Genomic DNA, 23,200 nt, shown 5'->3' with positions numbered 1-23,200 from the left:
CCAGATCATTGGCAACCAACACCAACCAACGCCAGCGGCAAAGGATCAACTAGTGATCAACGGTAAGTTGTTGCTCTTCCTCCTCCTTCCCTACAAACCTAGTAAAGAAGAGTGACTTATGATGCAACATATGAACTCCCGGTTGCAGACGAGCAGCTCTACTGGCATCCCTGCAATTGGTTTCTCCACCATGAAGTCCACATGGTTTATACCACTCTCTCCCATTTCAATATTTCAATGGTGATTCCCTGTGTCTGGCAAGGGAAATACATACAAAATAATACAAAATACATACAAAATAATATTTTGTAGAGTACAAATACATACAAAATAATACAAAATACAAGGTTTTGCACTCTACAAAATTGCATTTATACTCCTTCCAAACTGAGCCATAGGGTAAATTACAAAGACCCTCCTTTACTATGGGGTCTGTGAAAAAGACCCCCTATACTTTGGTCATGAAAGACCTCGCTCCGTTTGTCATCCATCCAAAAAGATTATGATTCCGCCATTGCAACAAATTTTAATCCCCATACTATAATTTTTCAGACAATTTTACCCTTCTTTTCATTTTTATATGTTGCCTTAACCTTTCTTTATTTCTCCCTCGCGATCAAGTTTTAGCGGCAAAGGCTTCCCCTTAGATACAGAGTGTGAGTTACGAGCAAGCAACCTCAACGTTTCTTTCTTCTCTCATTCATTCTCTCCGATCTCAGTTCAAGATGGATTCTTAGGTGATACTTGCCATCGTAGTGAAGGTAATGGGACGAACAAGGTCAAGGCTCAAGGGGGCAGGTGACTCAGGTTAGAGTCAAGTTTATGGATGACCAGAACAGGCTTATCATGAGGAACGTCAAGGGGCTTGTTAGGGAGGGTGATATCCTCACCTTTCTTGAATCCGAAAGGGAAGCTAGGAGGTTGCGTTGAGGCCATGGGCATATTCCCCTCTGAAAGAGTTTTTTTTTCAAGGTCTATCTCCATTTCAATGCAAATTTTGAATTTACACTAGTGCATTTCTTGTTCTCGTTCGAAATTGGATTGGAGTCTGATCTACTGGATTATTTATTTGGTTGAGCTTTAGAGAGTGAAGCGAGAGTTTGTTTAGAGCAAAAAAAGAAAAAGAAAAAAAGTTTCAGTGGCAAGGGATTCTTCATAGTGAAGATAGCTAGCTACAATGGTGATCACTAAGGGGTGGCAATTTTTCACCCAACCCACTGAACCCGCCAAACTCACCCAGAATCTAACCCGCCCAATTCGCCCATTTACTTGGCGAGTTGTGTGATCAATCCATCACCCAACCCACCCATTTAAATTGTGGATAACCGTTGGGTTAACCATTACAAACATAAGTATTAATTCCTTAGCCTTTTTTTCATTTTCTTCATTTGAATTAAATAATTTATAATTAATGCATTAATTTTCTATTAATTATTGACTAAATTTAGTTTTGTCTTGAATCAACACACTTCACCCAACATAAATTCAAATAATTTCACCTAAGTCCGGTTCAGTTCAACGCAGTTTGACCCGATCCAACATATACCGATCCGGGTCAACTCAAATTTGAAATAGACCTCAAATAGGATGGCTTGGTATCGCTTGCTTTCCCGGTTTGGGTCATCCGGTCCAAACATTATTCACATAGCTCCCGACGGTTTGAACCTAAGTGGTTCATCAAATCCGAAGCCCGAACATAGTTAAATGGCTTTGCTGCTTATGTAAAAGTAATGCATGTAATGTGATTTGAATCTTCACCACTTGTGTAAATAACAACTACTATTATCACTAAGCTATAACCAACTTATTTATTATGATGGAGTTAATTTTTGGTTTTAAGTACATAAATATAAGATTAATGGGTTTGGGCGGATTAGATTAAGTTAAAGCGGGTTTGAGTTGAACCCAACCAATTTAATTTTACATAATTGGGTCATTAACAGGTTGGCGGGTTAAATAGGTTGGGTTGAAACTCAAACCAAACCAAACCCAACCCTACCCGCCCAATTGCCACCACTAGTGATCACCTGGGCAGAGGCCAGGCAAAGCTAGTCATAATTACCATAATATGGATACTAAGCCATGGTTATCTCTTGCCGTTTCAAAACTTGTTCAATGAGAAACAAATGTTTATAAACGGTTCCCGTTCGGATACAATAGATGATTCACAAACTCAACAAGGGCTACGATGACAATTGACAAATGTTTTTGAATCATTGGGACACAATCCCAAGGATGGTTAAACTCCAGGCCTAGGCCTAGGTATACACCAATGGCTCTAAGATTTCGGTGTAGGTCCTAGTAAGACCCAATTGTTTTGGTTGATGCCCAAATTGCAGGAAAAAAGAAATTGATTGATCATTCTGAATGGTGATCTTTCTCTGTGAATTTTGAAAACCTGAGTACTGTATGTTTCCAAAAAAAATATGTGGGATTCCAACAACTGTCTACAAGAAATGACACATATCATATGTTCATTAACTGTCTACAAAAAATTTCAGCACTTAACCACTGTCTACAAAAAAATTCAACAACCTGACCCTATGTGCTTCTATGTCGGATTGGGTGATATTCCAACCTGTATCATATGCTCATAAAAATAAACAAAGTAAAAGGGTCCAAATTGATCCATAAGTTCTTCCACCATTCCAACCCCATGAATATCAATGGCTACAACGTAACTTCATTCAAATTCAATGATCCTTGTCCAAATTTTGATGAACTCTATAGAATGCTTCTTCGCGAAAAACTAATGTTAGGGAATGATTATATTTTCATATCTCACCATATAGATCCAACAAACATGATGTACTGACAAATCATCACACCTAAGGAAGATACTAAACTTATATGATTTACTGACACATTAAATCTGATTATCAAAGGACCTAAAATACAAGGGTTTGAATAACCTCACTATTTAAGAAACTTCAAAAGTTCAGCCATAGAATTGTTTTTGTATTACTTTGTTCATCAGGCTGAGTTTGGAAAGATTACTGATGTAGCACAATCCGGTCACTCCTAATTGGCGCTTGCGTGGCTCCTGAGAGGTACCTGAGACGAGGGAAAAAAGGAAGAACTCCCGAGGGGGTTTTCCGACGGGAACGCTCCGATGCTTAAGTTACTATTGTGTGCAAGAAGCAAAAGGAGAACGAAGGCTAAGAGTGAGGATAGCGCGTTATCACTATGTTCAGGAGATCAGAGATTCAAGAAGAAGTTTTCCTTCTGCCCTGAGGGCTTTTATAGGGACATTCACATTAGGTCGGGGATAACCGCCACTGGGCTCCTGCCATGGCCGTTACCTGGCAGGGCTGCGTGGGTGGCCGTTGTGGTGTACACTTCGCCAGGATGAGTGACACGTTTCCAAAGTGGCAGGCACGCCTTTGCCTGTCGAGAGACGTGGACGCAGACTGTTGAAGGGACTGGGACTGCGTCGAGCTACAGTTGCCTGTCGGGCGAGCTAATAACTTTAGCTCGCGAGCTACAGTTGCCTTGGAGTATCTCTTCGAAGATCATGAGGGTAGCGGACTGCTTCGTGGGCCCGTCACTTAGTCGTTCTGGGCTCCAATGCTAGGTTGTCGCTCATGCTAAGTCGGTGTCTACGTGTCACCGTTTCATAGGTTGGGTCAAATCATCCTTCATCAATTGCCCCCCACTCCTCGAGCTAAGAGTACGGCCTTAGCGCGGGGAGTTTATGAAGTGCGATGGACTGATTTGACCAAAATTCGAACTTGATTGACTGCCCTCATTAAATGCATTTGCGGGAATCAAGAGATTTTCTGACTTTCCTGACTTTTCAGATTCTGAAGACGTGCTGAGGTGGCCTTTAACTCCGAACATTGTGCGGCTGCGACTACCTTAATTATGGAAGACGTGCCGCCAATCGCCTTCGGTTTTTAGAAGGCGTGTGGTCGGGGCGCCCACGGACCATTGGATCTGCTTTGATCCGGGCCGTCAATTTGAAAGGGTGAAGACTATAAATAGGGGGCCCCCTCGGGCCCTACTTTCTCCCACGCCATCTTGTTGTCTTTGGATTCTGAGGTCGCGCACTTCACTTAGTCTACCCGAGTTCCTCAATTTGCTCCGTTCCATCTACTCTAGTGAGTCCCAATCGCTGTCAGCCATGTCTGGGTACCCATACCATACCTATCACAGGGGCGATAGCTAGGATGATGATGCTCCCTCGAGCTCGGGGGAGCCTGGGAGCAGATCCCAGAGGCTCGAGAGGCCTCTGGCGACATGGCGTCTACTTCTAGGGGGAGGGAGCCTGATACCTTTGGTCCTTCCTTAATGACAGTGGAGAGACTCAGTTCTCTGATCCGCTACTTTCGCCTCCCTGGGGACCTGGTTTACAGCCTCCCTACTGGCAACTTCCCTTGGGAGCATGGTTACAATGACATAGTAATCTTTCAGGAACAACTCGAGGTTGGCTTTCGTCTCCCCCTGCACCCCTTGGTAGTGGAGGTGTTGAATCACTTCAATGTCACCATTGACCAGCTTCATCCCAACGCCATTCAAAACATGGTTGGGACTATATCCCTGTGTCATGAGTACTGCCTTCCTTTGGACCTTGATATTTTTGTCTCTATCCTTTGTATAAAGAACGTTGCTCCTGGGGTTCCTCCGGAGAGGCGCTTTTATTACCTCTCTCCCCGCCGCGGCTATAAGCTCTTGTACGAGCTGTCGAATAAGATTCCCGCCTAGAAGCGGGATTACTTTGTGGTCCGTAACCCCAAGGGGTGGCCCTTCCCCACTGCTTGGAGGGGCACCATCCAGGACCCCGGGGCCGAGCTAGACCCTGAGATTCGGAAAATGATGCTGTCCTGGGCGTCGATAGGCTTCCTTTGCTTGGACTACTTGACCAAGGAGAAGCTCGTGCAGGCAGGCTTGAGCCCGGGTAGGTCGGCCTTTTAGGTCGCGTAGTGCCTTGTGACAATATTGTGCACACATGTATTTTGTTTCTTGTCGGACTAATATCTTGTGGTCTTTTGGCAGCCATCATGTCCAGTGCCGATTCACGTCGCCTTCTCTCGGGTAGCCAGAGGCGCCATGCGAAGAGGATGCGCCCCGACCGAACTCCTCCATCGGGAAGTACTGAGTTCGGGTCTGCCGAGCCGGTTCTACCCTCTCCTCCGCCCGAGGTTCCGATGCCCCCTCCTGAGGGGGCTAGTGGGATTAACCCTGGGGGAAACGAGCTCCCTCAGCCGGGGGAGGCTCCCTGTAATCCCCTTCAGCCCCGTCCTTACCCTCGGTTCCTAGTGGGAAACTGGGAAGGGGTAAATGATTATCTGGTGGCTCGCCGGAGGAGCCGGAAGGCAATCACTAATGACGAGATCGCTCAGTGGGGAAACATGGAGCCTGGGGATCTCTCCGCGTTCGCCTTTGCCCATTACATGGTGGTAAGTGACCTTTTTCCCTTTTTCTCTATTGTTTTTTCCTTTTCTGTTGTTCTCTGATCTTCTTTTCCGTCGGCAGGTGAATTCCGCCATCCATGCCATGGCTCTCCAGACGCGCATCCATCACGTCGACGCCCTCGACTAGTGGGCTACCAACCAGAAGCTCCAGGGTGAACTCGACTGGATCCGGGGCGAACTCCACCACACCCGCAAGGGGGAGCGAGTCTCAGGAGCTGCTCATCCACGACCAGGAGGCTCAAATCGCCCGGCTTTCTGAAGAGAGCGCACATTACAGGGAGGAATCGTCGAGGATGGTGGCAGAGAGGGAGCTCCTTAGGCAGCAGGTGCGGGACTTGGAGTCTACTCTTCTAAGTCGGACTCGAAACTTTGATCAGATGGTGGAGGCTGAGCGAGAGAAAGCGGTCTGAGATTTTAAAGACTCCTAGGAATTTCAGGACCTCCAGGCGGAGTACGGTTCGGGTTCGTACCGCTCGGGGTTTAAGCTCTGCCGGTGGCTGGTTCGGAAGAAGTTCTCTGGACTCAACCTCGACGGTATTACTATGAAGGGTTTGTCTCCTGAGACGGTGCACCAAGCGAAGGAAGAGGAGCCTGACTCTCCAAAGGATGAGGAGGTGGATCCTTGAGGCGGCATTTCTCTGTGCTTCTGGTGGCTTCCGGGTGCCGTAAACCTGGTCTTTCACAAGTCTTTGGTTGGGCGGTTGTGCCCTGTGATAATCAAACTTTTCCCGAGTTGTTTAGCTCGGTTACCACACTTGTTACTTTTCTTCTTTCTTTTCTCTCTCCTTTTTTTTTGAAATGACAATGAAAGTTCTTTCCTTCTTCTGAGTATGATGAACTCCCTTTATTTTTGCTAAAGCGATCTCATCATTTGAGCTATTAAAGCTGCATGCTCGAAATAGGACTCTTCGGTAGTCGTTATCCCGATTTGTCCTTTAACGTTTAAGGCCTCTATGGTATACCGCGAAGTGATTACCATGTATGCCCGAACTATGCATTGGTCGGTTATTCCTCAGTTCAACCAACGTATTGAGACGAGCTATGCTTCGTAAGGTTTAAACCCGAGCTGCTTACGCCTTTGATATTTCATACCTTGCCTTCGCCACTGAAGTGGCTAAGTCTTTCTTGATGTCGAGGTCTTTGTTAGCTTGGTGTTTTGACCCTTAGGCTGAGGGGGTGACTTGTAGTCTACCCCTGAAATTTGCCCATGCCACGGGGGTGACTGGGTCTTATGGCGCCGAGGTCGTATTAGCTCGGCATTTTGTCCCTTAGGCTCTGGGAGCGGCCCGTGGCCTACTCGGTTGTTACAAGTAGTATTGTCTCAAGTTGACGATATTCCACTTCCTAGGTACTTGTTTCCCTTCAAGGGTCTCGAGCTCGTACGTTCCTTCCCCGAGCACTCGCTTCACTCGGTTGAGACCTTCCCAGTTGGACCCGAGCTTGCCAGCGCGCTCGGGTATCATAACTTTACGAAGGACCAGGTCGCCAACGCAAAGGTTCTGCCTTTTGACCTTGGCGCTATAGTACCGAGCTACTCTCTGCTGGTAGGCTGCGGTTCTGATGTACGCGAGGTCCCTTACTTCGTCGAGTAGATCGAGGTTGGTACGTAGCTCATCTTCATTCGTCTGATCACTGTATGCTTCTAGTCGCAATGTGGACACTTCGATCTCTGCAGGGATTACTGCTTCAGTGCCGTAGGTGAGATTGAAGGGTATTTCTCCCATGGCGGTCTTTTCCGTGGTTCGGTACGCCCACAGAACACTGGGTAGTTCATCTGCCCACAATCCTTTAAATTGGTCCAACCGTGCCTTTAATCCGCGGAGGATGGCTCTGTTCGTGGCTTCTGCCTGACCGTTTGCTTGAGGGTGTGCGACTGAGGTAAAGTTCTGTCGGATTCCCATGTCTTGGCACTAGTCTTGGAATTTGGTGTCTTCGAACTGTTTGTCGTTGTCGGAAATCAGCACTCGAGGTAATCCGAAGCGGCATACGATGTTTTTACAAAAGAAGTTTTGAACATTTCGGGTTGTGATCGTTACTAGGGGTTCGGCTTCTACTCACTTGGTAAAATAGTCCACTGCTACCACTAAGAACTTCCTTCCACCTGTTGCTGGCGGGAATGGCCCGAGTAGATCGATGCCCCATTGTACAAAGGGCCACGAGCTGGTGAGATACTTGAGGTTGGCGGCGGGTTGGTGGTGAATATTGGCATGTCTCTGGCATTTGTCACATTTTCTAACGAGCTCAATAGCATCTGCCTTCATTGTTGGCCAATAATACCCCTGTCGAAGTGCTTTTTGGGCAAGGGCCCTGCCCCCCAAGTGCCCGCCGCATAACCCCTCATGAGTATCGCGGAGTACGAGCTCGGCTTCGGTAGGCCGCAAGCAACGCAGATAGGGGAGCGCGTAGGATCTCCTGTACAGCCGTCCGTCTATCATGACGTATTTGGCTGCCTGGCGCTGCACCCTTCTGGCTGCATTGCGATCTGCAGGGAGGGTCCCGTGTAGCAAGAAGCTCGCGAGTGGGTCAATCCAACTCGGCTCTGCTTGAACAACGGGAGTGACCTCCTCTGCCCCCCTGAGGATGCTAGGCCGAGACAGGTCCTCTATGTACACGGTTCTCATGGTGGTGTCGCTAGTGCTGGCTAACTTGGACAGGGCGTCGGCCTCAGCGTTCTCCAACCTAGGGATTTGTCTGATGAAGTGTGACTGGAAGTCGAGTAGGGCTTCTCTGACTTTGGTTAAGTAGGCTACCATGGTTGGCTCACGAGCTTCATATTCGCCAATGACCTGGTTGACCATGAGCTGGGAGTCGCTGCAGATCACGATGTGCTTGGCTTTTACTTCTCTGGCTAAGGCTAGTCCAGCTATCAACACCCCGTACTCCACTTCATTGTTAGATGCCGCAAACTTGAAGCATAGCGTGTACTCCAGTTTCGTGCCACTTAGGCCGTGCAGGACTATTCCGGCCCCGCTGCCCTGTTGGTTCGAGGAGCCATCTACATGAAGGATCCAGGGCTCCTCATCCCAACTCGCGCTTGGCCTAGCTAGGAGAGATGCCACACTGGCTGCTACCTCACGGGGCTCAGACTGAACCGGCCTGGGAGCTTTGAGCTCACTCAAATTGGGGACCTCGCGCTCGACCGGCCTAGGAGCTTTGGAGCTGAACGTGCACTCGGCAATGAAATCTGCTAAGGCTTGGGCCTTAATGGCAGTTCGTGGCTTGTACTAGAGGTCATACTCGCTGAGCTCAACGGCCCACTTCGTCAATCGACCAGAGACCTTGGGCTTAAGCAATACTTGCCTCAGAGTTTTGTCAGTGAGGACGAACACAGTATGAGCTTGGAAGTACGGGCGGAGCTTCCGAGCTGCGATTATCAGTGCGTATGCTAGCTTTTCCATCTCCGGGTATCTCGTTTCTGCTCCCTGCAATACTTTACTAACATAATAGATGGGTCGTTGAACCCGATCTACTTCCTTTATTAGTACCGAACTGACCACCTCGTCGCTTGCCTAGAGGTACAGTTCTAAAACATCGCCCTCCTCGGGCTGAGTTAAGGTCGGCACACTAGCGAGGTATTTCTTGAGCTCGTCGAACACGAGCTGGCAATCTTGGGTCCATTCCAACCCTTTGCTCTTAATTGCCTTAAAGAACGGCAGACAGCGGTCTGCCGATTTAGACATGAAGCGGCTCAAGGCGGCTATGCGGCCATTCAACCTCTGAACCTCCTTCAGCTTCCGGGGTGGTCTCATATCTAAAATGGCCTTAACTTTATCCGGGTTGGCCTCGATGCCGCGCCGGTTAACGATGTATCCTAAGAACTTGCCCGAGGTCACACCAAACACACACTTGTTTGGGTTCAGTCTTATAATAAACTTCACAGAATTTCAAAAACAGAATGCAAATCTTGTATTAATTCATGTGAGAATTGAGTTTTAACGACCATGTCGTCTACATAGCATTCTACTTTTCTGTCGATTAACGGTGCAAACAACTTATTTACGAGCCTTTGAAAGGTTGCCCCTGCATTTTTCAACCCGAAGGGCATAACCTTGTAACAGTACAGGCCGAACTTCGTGATGAAGGCAGTCTTCGCTCTTCGCCTTGCTCCGTGGGTCGCTCCAGTTCGAGGTCATCGGCCACCTTGGTTTTCCCCTTCAGGGCGGCAACATAGCACTTGCGGGACTCGAGCTGGTCGCCCCGCGCTACTCCCACACCGAAGTCTGTTGGGAACTTCATAGCCAAATGGTAAGTGGAGACCACTGCCCGTAGGACATGGGTGATCGGTCGACCTATTATGGCATTGTAGGGGGAGGGGGTCGCGACCACCAGGAAGTTGTGTTCGAATCTGACCACACAAGGCCATGTGTGGACCTCTACAAGTACTGCTACTTTCCCAAGGGGACGGACTTCTTCTCTGCTGAAGCCCACTAAAGGTCTGTAGGCTTCAGGTCGCTTCTCTGCAACTGAAGCTGGTCAAACGTAGCTTTGAAAAGGATGTCGGCTGAGCTGCCTGAGTCCACGAGTACGCGCCTGACCTCGAAGTCGTTGATTCTTAGCTTTATTACGAGCGCATCATCATGGGGGTAGTGGACCCCTCGTGCATCGTCTTCTGTGAAGAAATTTGGGTCTCCCGTCTTCGGCCGCTTTGGGCGGTTCTGCTCTTCCCGGGTGGCCTCACGAACTGACGTCCGAACTGCTGCTGAAGTGCAACCCGCAACGATCGAACTTCCCACTATCATGTGGATGGTTCCCCGAATTGGCCTCTCCTCCGGAGGTTGCCTCTACGGTTGTTCGGCCGGCCTGCTGCTGGACTTGGGAGCATCTTTACCGTGCTCCCCTTGTCGACCCGCTCTATTACTATTGTTATTATTATTTTGTACAAAGTTTCTCAAATATCCGCGACGGATGAGTTCCTCTATCTCGTCACGGAGGTTTTTACAACTCTTGGTACTATGACCGTGATCTTTGTGAAAACTGCAATACAGACTCTTATTTCTTTCATTGGGATTCCCCCTCAGACAGGGTGGCCACTTCACGTACGAGGCGTCCTTGATTTCCATCAGGATTTCGGTCCGCTTCTCGTTCAGTGGGGTGTAATCAGCTCGATCCGCTACAGGAGCTCGGAACAATTGACCCGGCTTTGCCCCCCGAACTGTTTCCTTTTTCTTTCGGCTGTCCCCTTGACTGGGAGGCTCTCCTTCTCTCTTTCTTTTTTCAGGTGCGCCCTCGCCCTTCTGGTTGATCTCCTCTTCGGTGGCTATAAACTTGTCTGCAAGCTTCAGAGACTCGGTTATGGTCGTGGGTTGGTTGACGACCATATGCCATTTGAACTTTTTATGTGTCACACCTTTCTTGGTTGCTGCAAGGCGTACGGCGGGGTGCAGGCGCGCTATTTGCATACAAGCATTGTTGAACTGCTTGATGTACCGGATGGACTCTCCCTCTCTTTGTACTATGCTGAGGAGGCTTTCTTTAGTTCGCGGGCATCGTTTACTGGTGACGAAATGGGACGTGAAGGCTTGTGCGAACTGCGCCCAACTTTTTATCGACCCGGGTGCCAAGTTCCGGTACCACGTGCGGGCTGCTCCCCTAAAAGTAGTGGAGAAGGCCACGCACATGCACGACTCACTGGCTCGCGCCAGGTGCATCTGTGACTGAAAGGCATCTACGTGATCATTCGGGTCGAATGACTCGTCATACTTGTTAAGAGGGGGGGAGCTTGAAGTCCTTGGGCATTGGGACTACTAGGAGTTCGGAAGACAGGGGGGACGGAACCAAGAGGAGGGGAGCTTTGACTTCGACCGAGCTTACCTCTTCTTTGCCCATGAGCTCGGGCAAATCGCGGGTGACAGATCGGCGAGCTCGGCGGCGGCGTCTCTACTTCTTGGTGGGCTCGGCGTTCGTGCTGCTCACCTCTGTGCTGTCTGGAATGGTTTGCGCAGGAAGTAGCCTGGTTTGCTGGTGATGGCTGCGGACAGAGGGGTCTCGCTTGGAGTCTGTTGCCAGGATCTCGAACCGGTTTTCAAGGATCGGGGTTCCAAACTTCGACTGTCAAGGCGATGTAGACCTGCCGAGTTGGGGTCCTCCTGACCTGTCCGCCCGCGGCGAGATCGGGGTAGCCGGTCTCTCCCGTCTGCCGCGGGGGGAGGCCTGATTTTTTGGGAGATTTTGGGGGGCCTCTCCTTGGCTGGAGGGACGCTCGTTCTGGTGGCGAGACTTGGCTTGCTGCGAGGCTGGGCGCTGAGGCGGGAGCTGAGGCTGCTGAAGTTGAGGTTGAGGCAACTGGGGGAACTGCTGCTGATACTGATATTGGGAGACCTGGTGTAGTATGTGTTGTTGATAGAGCTGAAGTTGCTGGAACTGTTGCATTTGGGCTTGCATGGCCTGCATGCATTGCATCAAGTCTTCCAGCTAGATTGAGCTGGCCGCTGGGGGCACGACCGAAGGGGTGAACGTCGTTCCGACTATAGCAGGGAGTGGGGCGACGGCAGGCGCCACTGTGCGAGGCACATTCAAGCTGAGGATTCCGTCCGCTGAGAGGGGGACGCTGAACTGTCTGATACAGACAGTAGGAAGCTTGGGTTGTTCCCTGGAGTTGTCCATTTTCGTGCTTCGTCCGATGTTGCTAGAGAAATCCATGAGCGTTGGATTGTTTCGAGGAGGATAAGAACTGAGGAAGTTTAGAGAGAAAGGCCTTTTGAAGTGTTTCCCATAGACGACGCCAAATGATGTAGCACAATCCGGTCACTCCTAACTGGCGCTCGCGTGGCTCCTGAGAGGTACCTGAGACGAGGGAAAAAAGGAAGAACTCCCGAGGGGGTTTCCTGACGGGAACGCTCCGATGCTTAAGTTAGTATTGTGTGCAAGAAGCAAAAGGAGAACGAATGCTAAGAGTGAGGATAGCGTGTTATCACTATGTTCAGGAGATCAGAGATTCAAGAAGAAGTTTTCTTTCTTCCCTGAGGGCTTTTATAGGGACATTCATATTAGGTCGGGCATAACTGCCACTGGGCTCCTGCCATGGCCGTTACCTGGCAGGGCTGCGCGGGTGGCCGTTGTGGTGTACGCTTCGCCCGGATGAGTGACACGTTTCCAAAGTGGCAGGCACGCCTTTGCCTATCGAGAGATGTGGACGCAGACTGTTGAAGGGACTGGGACTGCACCGTCAGTAGAGGATATGGCGCAGTCTGACCGGTACGGTCTGTCAGTTGGAAGCTTCTTGGAGGGCGCTAGTGCGGCTCGTTTGGGAGCTATCTCGTGGCGAGCTGGGAACGCTCCAGGATTATCCTTAGTGAAATTGGTCATCAGAATGACTTGTCTGTTAGGGAGCTCGGGCAAGCTAATAACTTTAGCTCGCGAGCTACAGTTGCCTTGGAGTATCTCTTAGAAGATCACGAGGGTAGCGGACTGCTTCGTGGGCCCGTCACTTAGTCGTTCCGGGCTCCAACGCTAGGCTGTCGCTCATGCTAAGTCGATGACTACGTGTCACCGTTTCATAGGTTGGGTCAAATCATCATTCATCAATTACAAATGCAAATATGTAGAGTGCAAAACCTTATATTTTGTATGTATTTATATTGTACATATTTGCATTTGTACACTTTCCAAATTGTTCGGTTGATTATCAAACCATTATCAATGTTTGCTTGGGTTTTAGATGGTGCAACCATGTATAATTTCAATGAGTTAGATACTGTTCAATACCTCAATCTAGACATCTCATGACTCAACTGATGCCCATGTCCAAAACAGGTCCGCTGCTATACATTGGGTTTGAGTGTTGAGGTTTGAATACCAAGGACTTTACACTGATTGTAAAGCCATGCTTAAGACAGTCAATATTCAATTAATGTTGGACTCAATTCATGTTTATGGTCTCGATTGGCTTGGTACTGGGGTCTTGTCTCACGGCCAAAGTACAGGGTCTTTGTCACAGACACCATAATATAGGCGGTTCTTTGTAATTTAACCTAATTATTAAAAAAGTATACCAATTTCGATGGTCCAAAAAAAATGTAACCATGTGTAAAGAAACTAAAAAAGCTTCTATATGTTACAAGTAAAAGGGGCCAGAAGAAAGGCGAATGCAATTACAAAAAGACATGGATTACAATAATAGAAGAACAACTTGAGGACCCATAATCTATTTATTCTTTTCTTTTTTTGAGCAAATACCCCTAATTTATTTTATTTTATGCTTTTTTTCCATTACTCAGTAGAGTGGACTTCAACAGACGTATGACTCGAGTTGACCTATACATGAAAAGCCGCTGATGACATGTTGTTTCAATTCATAATATTTATACTTTAATACATGTCAAGGGCTTGTTTGTTGCTGAGCCTCAGCTGAATTGCTCCACTCATGACTCATGCATTACTTATTTCCTACCAAAAACAAAAATAAATAAATAGAGGAGCAAGTTCTCAACCTCTCCCCTTTTCATCGAAGTTTCGGACTTCGGAGTCATTTTCTTTTCGTTGCATTTCGCTGCATTTCGCTGCTTTTTTCTTTTTTTCTCTCCTTCCAACCGGCAACAGCCCCCACCCTTGATCATCCCCCGTCCCTTCGCTCCCTTTCCTTCCCACTCAAATGCCGCTTAGGGTGAACAAGATCTCGTGCAATGCTCGTAGCTTCGAATGGAAGATCGGAACATACATCCTTGTAGGATATAATTATTGAGCTCGGACGCGATTGATCCACCAGTTGATGCTTCTCTCCCAATTCTGGCGCCATTTCTCCAATGGACTCGATCTGGAGTCACAATGGCGTGCCTGACGCTTGGCACTTCTTCATTGCTATCTACTTTGCCTTTGGTTTTGTTGCAGCTAGGTTCTTCTTGGACACCTTCATCTATCGCGTAAGAATCCACTGTCATTTCCTTGTTTTTCTTTTTTTCTACATCCCGTAGGTGTGCTGATGTAGGTTCTTAGTAACCTTTGTTTGATCTTTTTTGGGCTTTACGGATAAAGAATCACACATTTTGGTTCAAAAGATGTGTGTTTTTTTTTTTTTTTCTGGTTCTTTGGTCGAGGAGGGACCAGTTCAAGACCTGATGATATCTGCCCAATTAACTTTAACCCAGAAGGTGCATGCTTGCTTTCTAATTGGGGTTCTTCAATTGTATATATCACATGCGCCAAATGTGCTCGATTCAGAGAGTATAGTCAATCTTTCCACCAAAGGAAGAAGAAATGGGATGATACGAAAGAGAATGGTTCTGTTATTCTGTCGCTCTCCCTTTCAATCTAACATACTGCTTAGAACTATTTCACATAATGGCTATCTTTGGTTTTAATTATTCGCTCTTTTAAACTGATTTTACCGTGAAGGAAATCATCGCTAATGTCATTGGTAAGAGCTCCTGTCGGGGAGCTTTCTTGGTTGCTTTAGTTGCTTTCTATTGCATGTAGCTCTGATAAACTTGAGCTTGTTATTTCCGTTGCCATTCATGAAACTGCCACCTATAGGCCATATCTAGCTTTTTCTTGTTTGCTTTTACGAGTTCCATTATGTGGTTGAACACGTCATTTTCATTGTAGTGATAGCTTGTCATTAGTGACTGTTGTTGCGTCCTTCCTTTACGGAGAATACAGATAAGGTCGAGCTTGCATGCATAAGGTATTTATAGCATCAAAAAGTTAAATATCCAACCGAATCAATTATAAGTTTACCATAAGAAAAATTACTTGTTCAAGAATCTCGACAGCAGTTCTTGTTATACTGTTAGGTTAGTAGGTCAAAGTGAAGCATGGAAGAAACCAAATCAATGGAGGTATTCTTCACCAAATGCTCCATGATACAAAAGCAGAAGGGTGTCATTGGTCCACTTGATTGGTATTACATCTCGAACCAACTCGACAAAATCTAATCCCAAAAATCTGGGAATTTTGTTTTTCCAGTCCTTCTAATTAAGGACCATAACCTGGTCAGTATAATCTTCCAAATTACTTTTGAGTTGCAAAATCATAAAATCAACATTTTGCTCGGACAGCCATCCTTAACAGATGACTGACTATAGACAACTTGTGGAGAGGGAGTATTGGTGTAAATCTTTGTGTTCTGGGCTTGGAGTGCACTGAAACAGTCAATACATTTATTTCTTCACTGCAGACTATCAGAGCGGTTATGGGGATGTGGTAGAAACATCTTTTGGGTGGAAGGGTCTGCTCCTGAAACTTTGGAAGCTTTCTTCCGTAGCTGGAAGCTAAAAGACTTGAGTAGGGAAGGAAAATGCCATGGAAGTTAGCTCCTCCTGCGGTGGTTTGGACTTTGGAGTATTTGGACTGAATGAAACTCCAGAATTTTTTAAAATAAAGGAGAAATAGTGGATAGATTAATTAGTAATTTAAAAGCATGGATGATTTCATGGGTGGGTGTGGAAAGCAATTTTAACTTTTTTTTTGACAAAAGCTTACTTTTAGAATAAGTAATTTTAGTTTCATGTACTTTGGAGTATATTCCAAGTGTACATGAGCTGCTGTATTGTTTCCTTTTCATTTGAATATACTTAATCTTAAAAAAACGAGAAAAAGAAAACCCAAGGAGGATATTGTAGGCCATGCATCCATTGAGATATTTTGCATTTCTTTCTTTTTCTCTTGACTGCTTCCCAAATTTGTGATTATCCTTATTATAGGTTGATCGGAGAGGATTAAATTTTAGTCCAAGAGGCTTACCATTTTTTTTTTTATTTCTAGCGAGTGTACCATTAGGATTAGTGAACAGAAGATACCAAAAAATTCATCATTGTTGCTGCTTTGGTGAAGTACATCTCTGTTTTGTCCACCCTACTTTGATTTTATTGAAACTGAACTAAGATACCAACATTGATACCTTTGAAGAATCTATAAGCCATTAGTCCCATTTATTAAAATCACAGGCTATGTATTCTTAGTTATACTTATTCTGATATGTCCAGGATTTAACACTAACATATGGCTTTAAACCTCCTGTATTCAAGATATAAGCTCAAAGCTTATCCTTGTTGTTGGCCCAAAAGAACATGTGTTCCAAATAAGCTTTCTATTCCAGGAAAATTTGAATTTAAAAAATGAAGAAAAAGTCATTGTTAATCTAACAAAACTCTAATTCAAAGTTGGAATAGGACTGTCCTGGACTATAGGAGTCAAGTAATACCAAAGGAGACTGTAGGAGTCAATGCAAGCCCAAATTAACGGTCATGTATTTCTTCAGTTTTATTCCCTTGGCACTTATTTTATTTTTTTGGGGGGGGATCAGTAACTGTTAGCTTTTACTTATTGATGAAAATTGAAGGTTTCTATATCAGAGGTCTTGCAGCCACTAAGATAGCTAGCCTTCTTGCACCCACTTTTAATAAATGGGTTATTAAAAGATCGATAAGCCTAGGGCTGTCAATTCACTCTGAAAGATCGATACCCAATTCAACACTGAATCCGATTATCGTCCCAGATTTGGATATCAGACCTTGCATCTGATTAATAATTGGATTGGATGTAGATTTAACCCCATCTAATCCGATTAAAATCTGGGTCCAATTAAAAATATTATTTTATGTATATATGCAGTATAAATATGTATGTATATGTGTGCATGTCTATATATATTATATGCAATTATATAGAGTTTAGAATTGATGAATTTAATATTTATATTTATATACATTTGTTAAACATGTATAAGTTAAAAGTAATTGGTCTTTTTAACTTTTTAAATTTTTTGGTCATTTTAAGCACAATAAGTTGGATGTGGATTAAATCTGAATCTGGTCTGAAATTTAATATGTCAGACTTGGATTGGATGTGGATTCAAAGGTTTAATAATCGGGTTGGATGTGGATGTAGCTGGATCCGATCCGATTACAGCCCTACATAAGCCTATCTTGTTTTCATGTTGGCAAACTTCACCTAAGGTCACACTATGTATGGGCCAGTTGCATCTTCAGAACTTATCTCTTCTGGGATGTGTGCAGATTCCCTTCTGACTAGCTTTAGCATCGTGTTATTAGAAACATCAATGGTTTTGACTTTTGATGCTAATGGGTGCTACTAAGACCATAGTTGCCAAGGTGATGCCTAGGCGACAAGGCACCCTTTGAGGCTCGCCTCACCTAATCGCCAAATAGTTTTGTACTATGTATTATAAAATACTTTTTTGTTCTTTATTTTTTGACATTATAATTATAAAATAGGCACTATTAAACTAAAATATTCATTTTGTGTGTTTATATACTAATTTCTTTTTATTATTTTCTTATTTGTTAGGGTTTAATCAATATAAACATTGCTAAATACTATATTGAACCCCCACAGACTACTACTACTACTACTACTACTACTACTACTACTACTACTACTACTACTACACATTTTCTAATCAACACATTTTCTTTTCTTCTTTTCCTATAACAGAAATAAGGGTTCAGCCCCTATATTTTTTGAATTTTCTTTTCCTTCTTCTTTTTCTTCTCATGAATATGTTGATTTTCTATACTTTAACATGAACTCTATACTTTTCTTATGAAAATTATGAATAATTCTTAAGGAGATATGGTTATGGTACCTAGGGAACTACCCTAGGATCTATGTTTTCTACATAAAATATTGCCTAGGCGACTAGGCGACAAGGCGCCCCCCTATCGCCTTGCCTCGCCTTGGCTTCTTGAAAAATGAAATGTTGAAAATTTGGCCAATATTATTTACCTTTTTCAAAAAAAAAAGAAGCCAAAATTCTATACTGACTCATGGCTGCCAACCTGACACAAATCAAGTCGTGGAACATGAAATGCCAAGTAAAGATCAATGGTGGAGTCATAAAACCATTATCTTCTTGTGAGAAATTTCTATGAGGTTAACTTTAATATGAATGTGTAATTGATGCATCTTTATCTTCTCCTAATACTGCTTAGACGTGCACCAAAAATTAAAATTTCAACACCATTGTCCTTTTGTTTTGGGAAGAATATTTATTCTTGATTTAGCTGGCTCTGGAAAGTGTTACATTGCAATCTATTTTGCTACTCATGAATAATATTACATTTTATTCAGGTAATTTTTGCCATTTATATTTTGTTACTTGATTCCATTCCACTTTCTTATGACCGTACAAAGCATAGACAGCATTGTTTAAAGTAGCTTAGCAGCTTCATAAAACAGCATTGTTCAAAGCATAGCATATATACAACTCAACTAGACTCAACCTTAATCCTAACTATCAGGGGTCAGCTACATGAATCCTGTCCTGCTGTTGTGTTCTATATATACCTCAATATGAGCTACTCTGCATTTATAAACAAATTGATTTCTGCAATTGAAGAACATGTCAAGCTTTTCTTTGAGAGATAGTGTCAAATCCAAGAACCTAATAGTGCTTCTATTGATATGCCTGCATATCTTAACTTTTTAATCAACATAAATTCTGTCTTTTTTTTATCACTCTAGTTTTATCGTGGTTACTTTACCCCTTTGGGTAATGTAATGTTTTTCTTTAAACTTAGGTGCAACCCATGTAAGCACTTTCAATTTGTTTGTCTATACTATTGGGTAGCCGAGGCTACTCTCTGCTGTAAATTATGTTATTCTTTATTAATACAACACTCCTCTTTTTACTGATAAAAAAAAAGAAATTGTTTGTCTATACTACTGCTTTTGACTTTTGTAATTTGATACACCAAGAACTGATCCTTTAATCATAAATTTTGATAATACTTCCTTACAATATTCTTTATTTTCCCAGAGGCTGGCTATTTGGTTGTTAAATGATGGTGTTTCTCCAGTAAAGATTAATGAAGCTAAGCGGGCAAAGATTGTAAAGTGTTCAGAGTCTATGTGGAAGCTAACATACTATGCTACTGTCCAAGCATGTGTTCTTATGATTATCTACCATGAACCCTGGTTCAGGGACACAAAAGAATATTTCAGAGGCTGGCCAAATCAAGAGCTTAAGTAAGTGTAAATTTTCATGTTTTTTTTTCTCCAAATGCTGGATAGACACATCTTATTTCTTGAGTTCATATGTAACTTTTAAATACTTGCTATGTTATCCCATACAAATTTGGGTTTAGAATAATGGAGGTCACTGACTCTGTGACGTGTTAATACCATATGTTCTAACTATACTCTTGAATCATCAACTTCATATTCAAACAATCACAAAAATTGATTAATTTTGTGTTGCTCTATTTCTTCTGCCTGCAGTAATCATATCATCCACATACTGATTCTCACTTGTCTCATCAAAGTGTTAAAATTTTCTTTTACATTTATTGGGCTTTCTAGCAATATTTTGCCTGTGTAAAATGATCCATTTTTTAATTAAAAACCAAAAATACTCACTTGTTTAATTATCAATTCTAAGCAGAGCATATTGAAGTGACTGAGTTAGGGTGAGTAAGAGGAAAAAGATAAGGCAAGAGAAGCTCATTGTATGTTAGGCATTGAAGCATACTGTCATTCAGTGTGTGCTGTAAAGTCTAGCCTGTCTAGGAGCTGCTTGGGGATTGGTTTCCAATTCCAAACAGAGTATATTAGAGTGACTGAGTCGGGGTGAGAAGAGGTAAAAGATAAGACAGGGGAAATTCATTATATATTATGCATTGAAGCATATCATCATTCTATATCTGCTATAAAGTCTAGGTGCTTCTTGGGGATTTGCTACCATGTGAATATATTAATCATCCCGAGTGAAAATAACAAAAGACTAGGTTCTAACAGTCAATTGTTTTGGAACCAGTTGCAAATACCCCTTGAGCTTGCTTCATGTGTAGGGAGCTTCAACTTTTCATATCAATTGGTCCATATTTAAAACTAGAACCTTGGGTTTGATCTTCTCTAAGTAGAAATCACTAATTGCAGATTTAGTCGAGTTTCTTGTGAAAGGAAAGAGGGGGAAGATGAAGATTTCAGTAGTAGGGAAGAAAGGAGAAGAAGAAAAGAGTAGGAAGTCAACCAGGATTGTAAAATTAACCCCAACCGCCTACCTCTCATTATATTTATACTTAACTTAAAGGATGAGATATTACAAGGATGCCCTTAGTAGGGCGGCTACTAATATAGCTGAACAGTCAACTTAAAAAAACATAAACTAATGGGCCTAAAGCCCAACAACTTCCTAACTAAATAAAAAACAAACCGGACCAACTCAACACTCCCCCTCAAGTTGGGAGTAAATGTCACACATTCCCAACTTGCGTAGATCATGCTCCAACTTATTCTTTGCAACACCTTTTGTGAGAACATCAGCGAGTTGCAGATTAGAAGCAATGTATGGAAGACAAATTTCTCCAGAAGTTACCCTTTCTCTGATAAAATGTCTGTCCACTTCAATGTGCTTAGTTCGGTCATGCTGGACTGGGTTATGGGCAATGTTAATTGTGCCTGGTTATCACAGTATAGCATCATAGGTTCTTCTGCCTGTACACCAATTTCTTCTAACAGGGAACGAATCTAGAGAAGTTCTGAAACTCCATGTGCCATGGCCCTGTATTCGGCTTCAACACTTGATCTTGCCACCACTGTTTGTTTCTTACTCTTCCATGAGACAAGGTTACCCCCAACAAAGGTGCACACTCCTGAAGTTGATCTCCTGTCATCAAGGCATCCTGCCCAATCTGCATCTGTATAAGCCTCTAATTTCAACTGTCCATGATCAGTAAACAATATGCCTCTGCCCTGGTGTCCCTTCAGATAAGCAAGAATCTTGTCAACTGCCTCCCAATGCTGGACTCATGGAGCATGCATGTATTGACTTACTACACTTACTGCATAGGAAATGTCTGGTCTTGTCATACACAAGTATAGCAGCCGACCCACAAGTCTCTGATATCTCCCAATGTCCTTTACTGGTTCACCTTCCGATGCATTGATTTTATGGTTTTGATCAATAGGGGTGTTGATTGCTTTGTTCCAAGCTTTCCTGTCTCTTGAAGAAGATCCAAGACATACTTCCTTTGAGAGATAAAAATTCTATATTTTGATCTTGCAATTTCAATGCTTAAGAAGTATCTCAGTTCTTCAAGATCCTTAATTTCAAATTCTTTATGTAGGTTCCTTTTCAGATCATCAATCTCACTCAGATCATTCCTGATGACAACAATATCATCCACATAAACAATTAGGACTGACACCAAAGATCCCCTTCGCTTCACAAACAAGGTGTGATCGGATTGAGTCTGAGTGTAGCCAAAAGCAATCAAGGCTTTTCTAAATTTGTCAAACCATGCTCTGGGAGATTGTTTCAAGCCATAAAGTAACTTCTTAAGCCTACATACCTTTCCCTTTTCAGTATCATTGTAAAAGCCAGCAGGAAGATCCATATACACTTCTTCTTGCAGATCCCCATTTAGGAAAGCATTATTCACATCAAGTTGAAACAAGGGCCAAGAGTACGAGGCAACAAGAGAAAGAAGTATCCGAACAGAGGTCATCTTTGCAACTAGTGCAAAGGTCTCTAAGTAATCAATGCCATAGGTCTGTGTGTACCCTTTTGCAACAAGTCTTGCCTTGTACCTTTCTATACTTCCATCTGCCTTATATTTTACTATGTAAACCCATCTGCATCCAACTGTCTCCTTGCCTTCTGGTAGATCCACAATGTCCCATGTCTGATTCTTAATCAAAGCTGCCATCTCTTCCTGCATAGCTGTCTTTCACTCAGGTTTGGAGAGAGCTTCACTAACACCCTTGGGTATAGACACTGAATCAAGAGAGGAAAGAAAAACACGGTAGGAAGGAGAAAGTCCACTGTAGGATAAGTACTGTGAAATAAAATGAGCAGTACACTTTCTCTTCCCTTTTCTGAGAGCAATAGGGAGATCAAGGTTATCTGTAACAGTGTTAGTAGGATCAATGGGAACTGAAGCAGTAGCGGGACCAAGAGGAATACCTGAATCCATATCATCCGAATCTGGAGTCTCCAAGGAATCGGCAGGAAGTGATGTGAGTTCTGCTGTAGTGGAATCAACCTCCTTGTGAAGTCTCTGTCGTAAGTAATGCTGAGAAGCAAAATGCAAAAGAGGTGGCAAGGTAGGTGACACAGGGTGGTGGTCAAGCACAGGAGTAGACACAGGAACTGGAACTGGGAGAGGAATAGATTGCTGACTCACTTCCCCAAAACACTCCCCCTGAGAAAGATTCTTTGAGAAGAAGTACGTGGATTCAAAAAAGGTGACATCCATGGTAACATACCGACTTCCAGAGACTGAATCATAGCAGCAGTACTCTTTTTGATTCTCTGCATATCCAAGGAAGACACACTTCTTTGCCTTGGGATCAAGCTTTGAGTGGTGAGGACCAAGGATATGTGCAAAGCAGACACACCCAAACACCTTGAGAGGAATATGAAACATCTCCCCCTGAGGAAAAAGGAGACTGAATGGGGTGCTGAATCCAAGTATACGAGAGGGCACCCTGTTAATCAGATATACTGTTGTGAGAACTGCATCACCCCCAAACCGAACTGGAACTGTAGATGTGATCATCATGCTTCTTGCAATCTCAACAATGTGTTTGTTCTTCCTTTCTACAACACCATTCTGCTGTGGACTGTAGGGACAACTGCCATGATGGACAACACCATATTCTAACAAATATGAGGCAAGGTGTATTTCAAAATATTCCCTGGCATTGTTGGATCTGAACACCTTTATTCTTGTTCCAAATTGTGTTAGTACCATCTGATGAAATTGCCTGACCAAGGATGGTACTTCATCGCAGGATCTCATCAGGTAAATCCAAGAGTATTGTGAGAAATCATCCACAAATCAGAGAAAATAGCGATAGCCTCCCATAGAAGGAACATGGTAAGGGCC

The 23,200-nt window shown here is 44.0% G+C and overlaps 1 protein-coding gene and 1 pseudogene across 2 annotated transcripts in view; both read left to right on the top strand.

Annotated features, from left to right (window-relative positions):
- The first annotated feature begins 725 nt into the window (after positions 1-725).
- LOC104601787 (small ribosomal subunit protein eS28 pseudogene) lies at positions 726-936 on the top strand (annotated as a pseudogene).
- Positions 937-13,848: 12,912 nt separating this feature from the next.
- The window catches only part of LOC104601788 (ceramide synthase LOH2-like), a 47,423-nt gene continuing 38,071 nt past the window's right edge, over positions 13,849-23,200 (top strand). For both annotated transcript variants that reach the window (XM_088893784.1, XM_010265250.3), the window contains exons 1-2: positions 13,849-14,272; positions 19,129-19,337. In XM_088893784.1, coding sequence (XP_088749910.1) covers positions 14,156-14,272; positions 19,129-19,337 — 326 coding nt within the window. In that variant the 5' untranslated portion in view covers positions 13,849-14,155. The remainder of the gene's footprint in view (positions 14,273-19,128; positions 19,338-23,200) is intronic.

This window comes from Nelumbo nucifera, chromosome 1 (genome assembly GCF_055504915.1).
Source record: "Nelumbo nucifera cultivar China Antique chromosome 1, China Antique-T2T, whole genome shotgun sequence".
Lineage (NCBI taxonomy): Eukaryota > Viridiplantae > Streptophyta > Magnoliopsida > Proteales > Nelumbonaceae > Nelumbo > Nelumbo nucifera.
The sequence above is the reverse complement of the archived record's forward strand: the minus strand, read 5'-3'. Positions and strand labels throughout refer to the sequence as shown.